General features: G+C 48.7%; 1 protein-coding gene and 1 long non-coding RNA gene across 2 annotated transcripts; one reads left to right on the top strand and one right to left on the bottom strand.

The window, feature by feature from the left end:
* Positions 1-715: 715 nt before the first annotated feature.
* Positions 716-2085, bottom strand: LOC133219549 (uncharacterized). The gene is made up of 2 exons (XR_009727466.1): positions 2035-2085; positions 716-964 (listed from the first exon to the last, which is right to left on the bottom strand). It is a non-coding gene; the product is annotated as an uncharacterized LOC133219549 (long non-coding RNA).
* Positions 2086-2270: 185 nt separating this feature from the next.
* ITPRIPL2 (ITPRIP like 2) lies at positions 2271-7922 on the top strand. Its single transcript, XM_061367754.1, has 2 exons — positions 2271-2448; positions 2552-7922. The coding sequence occupies exons 1-2, from the start codon at positions 2271-2273 to the stop codon at positions 4222-4224; spliced, it is 1851 nt and encodes a 616-aa protein (XP_061223738.1). The 3' UTR covers positions 4225-7922.
* Positions 7923-15036: the final 7114 nt, after the last annotated feature.

Genomic DNA, 15036 nt, shown 5'->3' with positions numbered 1-15036 from the left:
CTGCCTTGAAAAGTCAGTATGCTTGTTGCAGGATCTGAAAGGATGTGGAACATGATGGGCTCAAGGGTGCAAACAAGCACAGGCTAGTGAGAGTCGAGCACATGGGGCAATGGGTTCATAGCATTCAGTGGTAGTTTTCAACAAAATGTCTTTAGGATCAGTTTCATACAAGCACAGCTGTGCTTTTTAAATGTTTTGGGGATGCAGAACAAAGTGTTTGAAGTGATCTGTCACAGGCAATAGGCAGCATGATGATGTTTTTGTCCACTTATCTGGGTTTGTGAAGAAATACAGGAAAATACAAATCAAGGAGTGAGGAAGAAAAATGCTTTTCACTTCCTGGTTGTTTTCAAAGATTTGGTTGCTGTGGAATGACATTTCTGAGTAGCAAGGTTGTGGCTTCAGTTGTTCCACAGCTGTCAGAAAAACTTGCTCTTAGTTATGTGGCATGGAATATTGTGCAGATGATGTAAAATTGCTGACAGTTTCTTACCTTTACATATACTTTGTTTTTAATTTAATAAATAAATAAGAAAGTCCTGATTCTAACTCCAAGGTTCAGTGTTTGGAGTAGTTAGGATACCTTTTTGTAGCTCTCAAGCGTGCTTCTGACTCTCACCCTAGTTTGGTTGCCTGTGAATTAGTTCAGGCTCCTTGACCTTGGTTACCCAGGTTGACTGTGAGTGCAGCATCTTGGCTATAAAACATAAGCTGCTTTCTGTGAAGTAGGGTTTCTATGTACTTGAAATCATGTTTTGTTTCACATAAACTCGTATTACATAACCAAACACTTGTACAGCCTTTCTCTTTGCACTTGGTGCTCTGCCCTGCTCCTTGTTACAGTGTTTTCAGCTTGCTGGGATTAGTATGTTGTATTGAAGCCCTGCTCTGTCACCTGCATGGGGTCACCCATGACACTATGCAGATGCAGCAAGTTACAGCAATGCTGTAATAACTTCATCACCTTAAATTAAACCACAACAGAATGCTTACACAGATGCTCCTTAAACTTCACCAAACAGCTTCGAAACTCAGTAACCATGTACTAAATAGAAGCTGAGGACTATTATCCTGTTCTCATCACCATCTGAGACAGGGCTAATATACTTCCAGTAAAATAATGTTTAACAATGATCTTGAGTACCTGTGCAGAAAGCAGGTGGGATGAATTCCAGAAAGAAAATGTGCAATCTGCAATGCAGCCCTATGGTCAATAAATACGGTAATAGCCAAATGCTATATAAAGAAGTCTTGGATCTGTGTGGTGCTATGTGGCACAATTTTCCTTTTGTCTAAATTTAAAATGCTGCCTTTTCATCGGCAATTGAGCTCTCCAAGGACTTGCAGCAGTAGGAACCTGATGTGCTAATTTCTTAGGTTAATCATCATCACCATCATAGAGGACTCTTCAAGCTAAAGCTAGCTGGGACACAAAGCCACATTCGGAAATACAGCTTAGCTACAGTGAGCATATACCACCCATGAGAGAGACATCACATGAGATATGAGGAAATGCAGGCTGCAGTGATCTTCAGCTCTGCAGTGCCCTGAAAAAGTAGTTTGGGCGAAGAAGTCTTAGTGACAGGCAAGCCCCAGTGATTTCTATGTAGTTTAAGGTGACTGCTCAACTCTCCAGCAGTGCTTTGGAGGCTTTACATGTGTGGTGATGTTTTTGTGCCTGTTTTCTGACTTGAATGTTTGGCTCTGCTATTTGTAGGCTTGGGACAATGCCTGAGGTAGCGCTGTCTGACTGTTTCTGATAGATGCTGCCTTTTCCCCTCTTCGTGCTAAGGGTGATGCTGTGGGCAGAAGTGTTGTGACAGTCGCAGTTAACAGCAGGCCTGATGCCACACTGCTTCATACAACAGATGAGGCCACAGAAGTCCCTGTGCAACAAATGAGTAACTTCTCCCAGAGTTATTTCTTCCCTTTCATTTTGTCAGCGATTGAGTAACTTGGGCACAAGGGAAGGAACCAGGCTTTTGAACGATGTGGCTGCAAGCAGCTGTTAGTATAGTGACAAACCATACGAACCCTGGTGAATTAACGGCGATGGCTTTGCTGTGCCTTTGGCACCGAGACCCTCAGGCAGCGCTGTGAGCAGAAGCTCCCCTGCAACAGGACGCAGACCTCTAAGAGAAAACCCTTCGGGGAAAACCGTGCAACATGAGATTGCCACACAGCACCACTGCCCGCGCAGCGGCACTCCCCGACGACACAGCCGTCCCCGTACCTGGGGCTACAAACCCCCGCAGTGTCCTGTTGTGGCGATGGGGGCATGGAAACGCGTGTTCACGCCGCGCGGCCGGGGCAGCACAGCCGGGCCGGGCGGGACCCGCTGCAGCTCTGGGGGCTCGGCTGCGCTCCCTCAGCGCGGCGGCGCCGGCGCGAAGAAGCGGGAGGTGCCGCTCCCCGCCCCGCGGGCGGCCCCGGCCCGGCCGGCCCCCGGTCGGACAACGCCCCCGGCCCTCACGCCGCGGCCGGGCTCGCCGCCCGTGGCATTTCCTCTGAGCTCACTCGGCGGCTGACGCGGCGCCGCTTCCCTCGGAAGAGGAAGGCTCGCAGCGGAGCAGGCAGGCAGGGGGGCGACCGCCGTGCCGGCGGCGTAGCAGGGGGGAAGCAGCGGCGCGGCCCGCGCTGGGGGCGGCCGGGGCGGAGGAGGGGGGCGGCGGCGGCGGGGCCGGGCGCTCCCCGCCCGCGGGGCCGGGCGGTGGCCCCCCCCGTGGCCCGAGCCCCCGCCGCGCCGGGCCCGTCTACACCGTCAACCTGCGGGTGCTCTGGCCGCTGGCGACCGCTCTCTGCACCGCGCTCCTCTGCCTCTACCAGGCCTTGCGGGGCGGCGCGGCCGGGGAGGGCGCGGCGGAGGCGGGCTCCGTCCCGCTCCTCAAGGGCTCGGCGCTGCTGCTGCTGGGCTGCCTGCTGGCTCGCTGCTGCGGCGGGGCGGGTGGCGGCCCGCGGCCCGGCGGGTTCCGCTTGGCGGGGTCGGCGGGGGCGCATCGCGACGCGCTAGAGCGGTTCTACGTGCGACAGCTGCGGGTGTCGCCCCACGTGCTGGGGCACAGCAAGGCGCACGTCGGGCGCGTCGTGGCCGAGCTGGTGCGCGCCGCCAAGGCGCAGGGGCTGCAGCCCGGCCCGCTCGCCCTCAGCCTGCGCGGGGACTTCGTGCGCATCGGCAGCGCCTACGAGCAGCACAAGGTGCGCAGCCCCGACTGCTTCGACATCCTGGTGCCCCTGCGGCTGCCGCCCCACCTGGAGCCGCAGCCGCGCTGCGCCGAGGGGCTGGGGCCGCAAGGTGCCTTCGTCTGCGGTCTGCGGGCGAGGGGCAGCTGGCCGCGCCGCTACCGGCCCTTCGCCGAGGGCTTCTGCGTGGAGCTGCAGGGCCGCTGCCACCTCTCCTCGGCGCTGGTGCTGCGCTGGTTCCAGGGCCACCTGCAGCGCTGCCTGGGCGCCGTGCGGTACCGGCTGCAGGAGCGCTGCCGCATCAACCTCTCGGCCTGTCCAGGCCGCCCGCCCGTGCTGCACATCGTGCCCTGCTCCGACTACGTCTGCTGCCACATCTCCATGGCCGTGCGCCTCATCCCCGCCATCCCCATCGGCGACGCGCTCTACCTCACGGCCCTGCCGCCCGAGGGCCCGCTGCCCACCCCGGCCCCCGAGGCCGTCTGGGGCCTCAACGCCTCGCGGCAGGAGCAGCGGCTGCTGAGCTGGCTGAAGGAGCAGGCCCCGGCCTCCTCCTGCCACCTCAAGTGTCTGCAGATCCTCAAGGGCCTGCGGGACCTCCGCGGGCAGGGCCTGGAGGAGCCCTTCAGCTCTCAGTGGAGCCGGGTGCTCTCTTCCTACGTGCTGAAGACGGCCCTGTTCTCCCTGCTGATGCAGGGGCCCCTGGAGGCCTGGGACGAGCGGTTCCTGGTGGAGCGGCTGGAGGACCTGGTGCTGTACCTCAGGGACTGCCTGCGCAAGCAGGTGCTGATGCATTTCTTCCTGGGCAACACCAGCCTCCCCGAGGCCGTGGCGTTGCCCCGGTTCCTCAAGGAAGCCGCCCCTGTGAACTTGCTGGCTGCCTTCGATGGGCTCATGCTGGACCTGACAGCTTTCCAGCTGATCAACACCTGGATCCAGGCCCCGCACATCATCAGGATGTACAGCAGCCCCCGGTACTTGCGACCAGTGCCCACCCCGTGCCGGCATGTCACCGAGGCCAAGCAGGAGCCACCAGCAGAGTGAGCTGGTGTTGTCCATGGACCCGGCCAGGCAGCACACACTTGCAGTCCGCTGGTCCATTGAGAGCCTGTGTCTGCCTGAGGAAGGTGGGACCTGTTTCAGTGTGGTTCTGTGGTTTTGTCCCTGCCCTGAGAAGACTGGGAAACCAGAGGCCAAGACTTATGGAATTTGTGATTCTTGTTTTTTAATCTCATTGCTTGTTCATGGGGAAATTGTGAAGTTTCTGGGGAAATGCATTAGTAGAGAAGCGTTACGTTCAGTCAGCTGTCTGCAAACCTAACTATAACAGGCTCAAACTGACATTTCTGGAAATCCATTTTCACTTGTTGTCTTAGTGGCAAATTTGACCTTTTTATGATATTTGCTTTTTATGATACAAAATCCATTTGGGATTTAAAACTTGTAAGTGCAAACAGCCCCCCTAATGTACCAAGATGCTCTTAAAATGCTATGAGCAGTGGAGCTTGGTTGTGGATCGCAGTTTGAAATGCTCAATGACATGCTTTAAATTTCCTGTGTAATTGAGTACATTGTTCTGCATAGAAATACAGTGCATATGTTAATGTAAAATTGGGGGTTCTTCCTCCAAACCATCTCTGATAACAGTATGAAGAATCTAGTTGCGTGTTTCTCTGTGAAGGTTATACTGAAGGATTGAAATATAGGTAAAAGGAAACAAATAGCACTTTATTTTCACAAAGGCCTTCTCTTTAGGATAATTGGCTGCACTAAATATTGCATTAGGAGGCATTAGTATTTGTTAAGGGAATGATGTTTGACATCCCCAGGAAAACCTTCTTTTAAGGAAATGCCAAAGAGGTTGGTTTGTTTGTGGGTTCTTGTTGAGTTGTATTATTTTTTCTGTCTTCAAGTATTATATTCTTAGCATTTGCTTTACCTCAAGGACCAAAAACAAAACTAAGAAATTGTATATTATGTTTTGAAACAAACCTTAAACGAGCCCAAATCTCAGTGCTGTAAGCTGACTGCTGCGCCTTCCTGCTCTCTGATAGGAGATTGGAGGGGATTTTTGGATGACTGCCTAGGCAGTTGTCTGATTGTGGCAGTGTTTTGACCAAATAACCTGATGGGAATTTCTAGTGCTGTGCTATAGCAAATCATTACCTTGTTGTGGGGAGGAGAAAGTGAAGCGTTTCAGGGTACTTCAAATTATTTAGCACTGATTCATGGTACAGTGGCAGTCTTAGGCTATGGATTCCAGTGCCCCCTAAATATTCACATCAGCCATATAATTTCCATTTCTTGCCCAGTTGTGTCTCAGTCTCTGGAATAACCTGCTGAGTTGTAACATAGCCAGTTCTGCAAGTGTCCTTAGCTCCTGGTGTAGGTACCTCGTGCAGGGGAACCTGATGTGTCTCAGGGTGTCAGCAAATTCAGCATTTCAGTCCTTGCATTATTGGGCCACCTGGTCAAGTATTTGATGTATTAAGACACAAAATGTGTTGCTGAATTGCTGGTGCTCAGGAGGCTGAGGCCTCATTACCCACTATACTGGGTCCTAGGGGAACAGTTGGAAACAAGTTACAAATGACCAAGTGTGCCTTCTGGGAAGCTTTAGGGTAACTTGAAGTTACTAATACACTCCTTCTCTCCCTGCTGTACATAACGATACCAGTGTGCTTTATCCAGAGCTCTGTGCATCAGAGCACAAAGCAAACATTTTCAAAATCTATGAAGCTTTATAAAAATCTATTTTTCTAAATGGAAACACTCCCTAGGCAGATGTTTGCCTACTTCTGTCTGTTTTAACTGCGCTTGCAGTCTTATTTTCAGGTAATTATAGCCTAGGTCACACCCGTAAACTGGGTTATTTTTATATAGGAAGCACTGTGCTTCTTTCTACAAATAGTGTATTTATAGGTGGTATTGATCAATGTTCTTTGCACGTGGTATTTAAGTTAGCTACCTTGGTGTTTTGAGGTTGGGTTTTTTTGGTAGTAGACCATGATACATACTATTTTTGCAGGCTTGTGTTACTTGGTGTTTGAAATAAGATGCAGTTCTGTGATCAGTGCCATTGAATCTCTTGCCCAAAGAAGGACTAGCTAGGTTATTGTGGCTGCCTGAACTCATGGCATAAAACCCCTTTATAACTGTTAATTTTGGCATCTTAACCACTTTAGTCAGCTGTCAGTTTGTTTACATCACTGCATCCCTGTCTCTGAAAAGTGATCTTTGCTCTGAAAAGGGATGCATAGTTGGTGTGTATTTAGTATTGCTGCAGTACACAGAAATCTGTAAGAGACTCGGTAAAATGTAGTAATGCCAGGAAGAGGCAGTCACATCAGGAAATGCATGACAAGGAAAGATGGTGGAGGATATAAATAGTTTAGAAAATGAAAGTTGGGCTTCGGGGTGAGTGAGAGTGATGGTAAACTCTCAGTGAAGACATACGGCGAACAAGCCAAAGGACATGGGATGAAATTGGAGGAGAGCTATTGAAAGCAAGGTGTACTTGGAGTGTAGGGAAATGAGGGTTAAGTAGGTTTTGCTTTGACAGTATTTCCAAAGTGGTTCAATCTATCCGGGCTGAACAGTGAGGCAAACCCTCAGCTTATTAGCCGTGTAGGCAGATCATCAGTGTAAGTTTTTGCTCAGCAAAGCATTTCTGAGTTTGTGATGGCTGGTGATGGGAGAAAATGTATGCTCTCTTGAGGAGAGGGGGCTTCCTGCCAGTAAGGCAGTGTGCATGCGTTGGTGGGAGGTCTGAGGAAGTCTCTCAGACTAACTTGCGGCTCTGTTGTACAGCTGAGTGTATTTTCTGTATCTGCTATAAAGCATGCATTCATGAATATGGTTGACAAAAGGAGCTGATAAAAGTTGGGTTCTGTTACGGTGTTTATCCTACTCCACAACAAATGTGATACTACCAACAGCATGGTGGAGCTATTACAGGGCTTTATCTGCAAGGAGGTGTACAGAGAACTTGACCTACATGAGTAATTCGGTGAGCCTTTTGCCTTCTCCCTTTTCTCTCAGCCTATGGATACTGTACACAGAACAAGGCTATGAATACCTATTTGTTAAGGTCCTAGCTGTTATAGTGTATCATAGATTCAGCGTGGTTGCCTCTGTGTGTGTAAACTGAAACACAACACAGAAGAAAGTGCATGTTAATTTGCACTTATGTGTGTTCTTGGTTCTCTTTATCTAATTGCAGCCTAATTTTGCAAAGACTGCAAATGAAGTTGTTTTCATTGAACACTGATTGGGAAGAGGAGTCACACCTGGAAAAGAATAAGTTTATTTACAGAACCAAAATGCATATATGTGACTTTATCTTGTATTGAAAACTGTTGTGTATTTCTGAAAGGTGTCATTGTTTTTTACCTGACTAGGTATCTTGGAAACATTCCTCTTTTGATTTTGAGTATCTGCAGAGTAATGTAAATTTTAAGTGTCTGTTTGCAATGGACATTCTTGGTACAACTGTGTTTTGCTGGTTAATAATCAGACCAAAGATTAAACCAAAATGTTCAGCTGCTATTGTTTTTTTAAAGAAAAAAAAAAAGAAGAAAAAAAGTGTTTCTAGGCTCAAGGTGTCAGCCCATTTTAATGAAACGTTTATAAATTCATTTCCTATTTAATACCAAAATACTTTTGCACTTTTATTGTTTCCATAAAACGTGGGTGGTCTTGTTTTTATATTTCACTGTAGTAATAAACAGCTGTTCTAAAGCGCCTGTGCCTCAAGATTTAAATTCCTTGTTATCTTTTCCTCAGTAAAAGCTACCTGCAGCTACAAAACTGTGATCAGCAGGATTATGTGCTCTTTAGGAGGAGGATCCTTGAGTGGCAAATCCATGGGAAAGCAGGAAGTCCATGCCTTGGGAGTTGTGCAGAGGGATGTGGGAGAAGAGCCAGGAAAGAGACTAGAGCAGGGCTGGCACCATCAGTGACGTTGCCAACTGTTGAAATGGAGCACGCTGTTGTTCATGGCTGTCTTGCTCAGAGGTTAAGGATTCATTCTGCGTTTCTGTGGCTCCAGTTTAAGGGTGCTGCATAAAATTTGCTTTTTCTGGTGCTTACTGAAGAGCTAGGACTTCATTTCACAGCATGGGTGTGTGAGCTTTTCAGTGTGGCGTGTACAGACATGTCTCCGTTCCAAACTGTGTAGGTCGCGCTTTACTAACGATGGAAAATGTCCTGCTGAAGCCAGCAGGAGTTCTGTGGATGGGCCAGCAAGTTACCTGTGCTTTATTAGTCTTTGGTAAGATGCCAGAACTCCACATTCGTGGCTTGTTTGTGCTGATGTCCCCTGTTGAAGAATGAAATTACAGCACAACCCCTTGCTTTTCAATCATTAAGTCAAAGCCAGGCTGAAAACTACTACCTCCAGCTCTTTGTCTGCCTGGCTCTTACCATGCAGGGAACAGCTCCTGCAAGAGGGGCAGCAGCCGATGGTGCAGTGCTGAGGCAGCCCCACTGGCTGGAAGAATGTCATTCCTTTAGTGTCAACATTCAGCCACCCAAGTCAGTACAGAGGAAGTGTATTTAGATCTTTACCTCTTCAACAAGATAATCTCTTGTAATGGCTTCCTTTAAGAGCAATAATCATCCTTTGGTCTCCATTCATTCCTTGCTCTGAAATAATTTCTCTGTTTGAAGCCTAAATTTCTATTCAGCCAAAAAATCATTAAAGAAACACAGGACCTTCCTTTTGCAGGAAATCTGTTAACAACAAATTAACTGGCCTAAGGACTTGCATGCTTGGTGTTTAAAGAAAAGCCTGTTTGCATCCAACTCACTGGATAAATTGTTTAGAAGCTTTCCATCCCTGTGCAAATAACTCCCTTGTAATGCAGCCAAGGTCGGCAGTGAATTGCTGATGAAGTTCTGCAAATGCAGGTTAAAGCTGCCCGCAGGGGAAGGGACTCTTTATTTGTGCATATTTTCATAAGGCTCCAGAGGAGTTCAGACATGAGAAATTTGTTTTCCTAGGCTGGCTTATTTCCTGTGTCACCTCTTCAGATGTTTGCCTGGTGAGTCTTCCCTGAGGTAAGTGACATTCCGACTGGTGATAATTAGTTTGAGTAGCTGGCAGAAAAGCATCCAGCCCCATTTTTGTTGGACCGATAGCACTGGGAAGCTGGCAGTCGATGTAGGGGAAGGACCTGCACCCCTTTAAGTACATAGATTCACCTTCAGTGTTTGCTGATGCTTCAGGGCACAGCGCTGGGCTTACTCAAGGGGTCTGAGTAACACAACTCTACAATAAGCAGGACATGGAGGGCTGACCATAGACAGATCTGTCTGTATATTGTGGGTTTCTCAAACTTATGGTATCCCTAATTAAGAGACTACCTGTGCTCTGGTGTGTGTGCCTGCAACATCCTATTTTAAATATGTAACCAAGAATTGGCATATGTGCAACTACTTTATAAGAGATTCAAAGCGCTGTAGTACTTGATCAGCAACACAGCTATAGATAACGTATGTTGTGTCTCTGTGCCACAGTCTGTTAGGACTCAAATAGCGATTTACAGGCAAAACTCTTAAAGGTTGCAAATGTGTGTGCGTCAGATGTCATCATGTACCAGTCTTCTGTGTTAAGGAGCCTTATCTTTTTCCTCTGAAAGAATAACAACGCTGATGCAGAGTCTCAGAAAACTTCTGTATACTAAAGTTACAGTATGCATTTCTTGAGACCCCTACCCCTGGGAATTTCCCCCTTTCCCTAAAACTAGGACCAAAGCTGCATGGAGAATACTCGGTTCTCTGGGCTGGACAGAGATACAGAGATGGCAGAGATACAGAAGATACAGAGATGGCAGAGTTACTGAATGACTTCTTTGTCTCTGTCTACTCTGCTGGAGGCAGGCCTGAAGAGCCCTGTACCGCTGAGACCCCGGATGAAGATAGGTCAACGGAGCGGTCTGCCTTAGTTGATGAGGAATGGGTTAGAGACCAGTTGAGCAGTCTGGACATCCATAAATCCATGGGTCCAGATGGGATGCACCCGCGGGTGCTGTGGGAACTGGCGGAGGTCATTGCTAGAGCACTCTCCATCATCTTCACCGAGTCTTGGGAAACGGGAGAGGTGCCTGAGGACTGGAGGAAAGCAAATGTCACTCCAGTCTTCAAAAAGGGCAAGAAGGAGGACCCTGGTAACGATAGACCAGTCAGCCTCACCTCCGTTCCTGGGAAAGTGATGGAACACCTTATCCTTGGTGCCATCTTAAGGCATATCAAGGATAAGAGGGTTATGAGGGGCAGTCAACATGGCTTCACCAAGGGGAAGTCGTGCTTGACCAATCTCGTAGCCTTTTATGAGGAAATAACACGGTGGATGGATGATGGTAGAGCGGTGGATGTGGTCTACCTCGACTTCAGCAAAGCGTTTGACACGGTCTCCCACAGCATCCTTGCGGCTAAATTGAGGAAGTGTGGTCTGGATGATCGGGTAGTGAGGTGGACTGTGAACTGGCTGAAGGAGAGAAGCCAGAGAGTTGTAGTCTATGGGGCAGAGTCTAGTTGGAGGCCTGTATCTAGTGGAGTGCCTCAAGGGTCGGTACTGGGACCAGTATTATTTAATATATTCATTAACGATTTAGATGAGGGAATTGAGTGTACTATCAGCAAGTTTGCTGATGACACTAAGCTGGGAGGGGTGGCCGACACGCCGGAAGGCTGTGCTGCCATCCAGAGGGACCTGGACAGGCTGGAGAGCTGGGCGGGGAATAACTTGATGAAATATAACAAGGGAAAGTGTAGAGTCCTGCATCTGGGCAGGAACAACCCCAGGTTCCAGTATAGGCTGGGGAACGACCTGTTAGAGAGCAGTGTAGGGGAGAGGGACCTGGGGGTCCTGGTGGACGACAGGGTGACCATGAGCCGACACTGTGCCCTTGTGGCCAAGAAGGCCAATGGCATCCTGGGTTGTATTAGAAGGGGGGTGGTTAGTAGGTCGAGAGAGGTCCTCCTTCCCCTCTACTCTGCCCTGGTGAGACCTCATCTGGAATATTGTGTCCAGTTCTGGGCCCCTCAGTTTAAAAAGGACAGGGACTTGCTGGAGAGAGTCCAGCGCAGGGCAACTAAGATGATTAAGGGAGTGGAGCATCTCCCTTATGAGGAAAGACTGAGGGAGCTGGGTCTCTATAGTTTGGAGAAGAGGAGATTGAGGGGTGACCTTATTAGTGTATATAAATATATAAAGGGGGAGTGTCACGAGGATGGAGCCAGGCTCTTCTCAGTGGCAAACAATGAAAGGACAAGGGGTAATGGGTACAAATTGGAGCACAAGAGGTTCCACTTAAACCTGAGAAGAAACTTCTCAGTGAGGGTGACGGAACACTGGAACAGGCTGCCCAGGGAGGTTGTGGAATCTCCTTCTTTGGAGACATTCAAGACCCGCCTGGACACGTTCCTGTGTAACCTTATCTAGGTGTTCCTGCTCCGGCAGGGGGATTGGACTAGATGATCTTTTGAGGTCCCTTCCAATCTCTAACCTACTGTGATACTGTGATACTGTGACAGCATGTAATAAGGGTTTTCTAGTGTTTACATGATACCTGTGGTCCTTTATTGGCTTCTATCCCTGCCAAGAGTCCATACAATAATCTGGGCAGGGGAAGAAAAGTGGGGAGGTAAGGAATCAAAAAGACAGGAGTGATGGGGATTATGCTGTGAGGGTTACTAGCTATCAAATTAAAGAAGAGAAATTATCGTTATGATGGACTCCCAGTGGAGAAAATGGAAGAGGTTCTTTGAAGTCTCACTACACGTAGAAACATGCTGGCTGTAGAAACAGAGGAAGAATGGTAGCAGAATCTAACAAGATAGCCCACTTCTCCACTGCTGTTTCAGTCCGTGCCTTTCCAGTTTCAGGTAGGGGAGAAGAGAAACTTAGAACTGAGTTCGCTGACAAATCAGTGTGCTTACTAGCCATGCTTCAGGCAAGGCAAGGGAGAGGGCAGCTCTTCCAGTGCTTTATTCTGTGCAAAATTAAAATGTTGAAATACTCCCAGGAGGGAGGGAGCGGTGGGGAATGGTTCACCAGCCTGCCTCCTGTGCTATCCCAAATGACAATCTGGGATCACCCGTTTTAAAGACAAGTCCTAGTTGAAATTCAGGTGTTCAGGGCCAGGTTGGACAGAGCCTTGGGTGACATGCTGTAGTGTCAGGTGTCCCTGCCCATGACAGGGGCATTGGAACTGGATGATCGTAAGGGCCTTTCCAACCCTAACTATTCTATGATTCTATGTTGGAAACTGCAGCTTCCCAGTTCTGGCTGGCATGGCACAGGGAGCTGCTCTGCTGCCTGTGCAAGTGAAGCACTGGAGCAGCAGCTACAGAGGAAATGAGTCATTCCTCTATTTCTGTTGCAGGAGACTTCTCTGTGTTGTGCAGTGCATTTAGGAATATGTTCTTGTTGCTGCTTGGAAGTTCTAGGACCATGTTTAGGCATACAACCATCAGCGAATTAACAGGTGTGTTTCAGACCTTTACTTCATTTTAAATGTGTAGTGCAGGCTTGGCTTCTGCAGGGAAGTGTTGTTCAGGGTCTTCCTCAAGCTGGTGTTTGATGCAGTTCTCACCTCCAGGTCTGTCTGCTGCTGGAGGGGCTCCTGCCAAAGAGGTGGCTGTCTGGGGGTATTAGTGTGTCTTCTGAGCATCTCATTTTGTCACACACCCTTGGAGGCTTGTTTCAGTGTGTTTCAAAAGGGAGAAACTTGCTAGTCATAAGGATTGTGAATCACGGGCACTTCTCCAAAACTGTACTTCTGTACAGAGTCTCTAAGGGTTTTCCCAGAGCTGCTTGAGCTCAGCGAAACTAGTGGCATATCCTGAACATGAGAAATGGGGCTGGGAAGGAGAACAGCATCAGTAGACTCCAACAACCCAATGAATCAATAAATCAATTTCTTCCTTTTTATTTCAGTGTGGTGGTTTCCAGGGAGCTGCCAGGATGGCTGGTTTAAGAGGCATTGTGCATATGAGGCATTACCCAGCAAGAAAGCATTTAGTCCTCTATCTCCACACTGCTGCCCTGGCAGGTAGGTGACTAAATCAAGTGGAGTAGCACTCAGCTGTAATTTCTGCTGTGAGAACACAGGACATCTTGGTAAGAATTTGGCAAACTGCTTGTTTTCAAACCTCCCAGGAGTCCAACTTGTTCAGGAATGAAGCAGGTCTTGGCCAAAGCTTTGTGTATGCCTAAGGATAAGTTTCTTCTATCAGTCTGCTTATCTCGTCTCTTTGAGTCTGCCCTGTAGACTTCCTGATGTCCTGCACTTGGCTGAGGGCATCAATTCCAGCAGAGCAGTGGCAGCACAGCTTTGCCATGACATTTATCCCTCACATTTTACAGGTTCTCCTTCAGTATAAAGACACAGTGGATACCAGAGGGAGGGAGGCTGGTAGTAGACACTGACTTCTGTAGTTTAACCCTTGAAAATGCTACTGGTGTTGCAAAAAACTGTACAAATCTTGTGTGCAGAGCTTGTGAGAGCAGTGGTGTTTAAATTTGCCTCTTGAAATCATTCTCATTACCCAAAATGTGTACAGGGGCACATAATGAGCTTTTAACTTTCAAATTATTCCTCAAGGAAGAATGATTATGGTCTTCCAAAGTGATCCCTGTGTTAAGTGGCAATTAAGAACTAATTATAATGAGATGCTGTAGGATGAAATTAGTATCAAACTTGGAGAGATGACAGAAACATCCATGTAGGTAAGGTGGAGAGGAGATGGTGGGAGAAAGGGAAAAGTAGGGAGCACAGCAGCTGGGCTACAAGGAGGGCTAGGTGAATCATCTTGGGGAAGATGGCAACCAACTGGGTGGTCAGCAGAAGAGTCAGCCCTCGGTGGAAAACATGACAGCCTTTCTGAGGGCTGACCCTGGGATTTGCATGAACTCCTTCAGCCAAAGCTTTCCGGGCTTGTAGCTTTTGTGGAAGAAGATGTGGTTTGGGCACTGCTTTCTGCCTTCGGAAATGTTGGCTGGTGAAAGCACTGCTCACCCGTCTCTAGCAGCTGGAGGGGTACAGTGCCGGCTGTCTGAAAAAGGGCCGTTTGGTGGTGAAATTAATCTCTTTGGCTGATAAAGACCTTCATAATGAGACTCTCATATCAAAGGGCTTTGGCAGCACAACAGTTTGAGTATTTGCTTGACTGCCATGGGAGTAGCTGCATGTGAAGTGCACAGGTATTTTATTTGAATAAATACTCATGCTCTCAGAGGTGAGCAAACACAGCTGCCCTGGAAACTTGTGTGTTGCAGAGCAAAAGGGTAATTTTGGGTGGATAATGTGCTGCTCTGATTGAACTCAGGAGCCTGCACGTACCGGGATACACTGTCCTGGCTGCTCTGGCACATCTTTGCCCCTCAAGAACAACTAGGACTTGTTTTCAGCAGATTTTCCCCTCTGTGATGGGTCCAGGCTTGCAGAGGAGCAGGCCCATGCAGCGGAGGGAGCAGATGGGTAACTCCCTCCTGTGTAGTATTTTCGTAACCTTTCAATGGCATCCCAGTGGAATGGGAACAAGATGGGGATCATGTGCTGGCCACAGCCACTCCATTTCTTCCAGTGGGGGAGGAAGCCAGGATGAGATCAGATCTCCTTTTTTCCCTTTTCTGCTTGGAAACTTATTTGTGTTGCTAACGAGGTCCCCAGTTCAGTGCCGTAAAAGGGATGCTGCAGGGAGGAGGAGAACTAAGCTTCCTCCCTTGGGAAAGGGCTAATGCAGTCCTTAACTCATAAACTGCTCTTCTGAGGTCAGTGGGCATGCAGTTTGTCACCCGGGATGGCAGGTGATGTGGGTTGAGCCATTGGCACAGTGGGATGAGGCAGC

This window comes from Neopsephotus bourkii, unplaced genomic scaffold (assembly GCF_033783945.1).
Source record: "Neopsephotus bourkii isolate Nb327-2 ecotype Australia unplaced genomic scaffold, CSIRO-AGI_Nbou_v1 NB_126, whole genome shotgun sequence".
NCBI classification, from domain to species: Eukaryota; Metazoa; Chordata; class Aves; order Psittaciformes; family Psittacidae; genus Neopsephotus; species Neopsephotus bourkii.
Note: the sequence above shows the minus strand (reverse complement) of the source record. Positions and strands in the feature narration are given on the sequence as shown.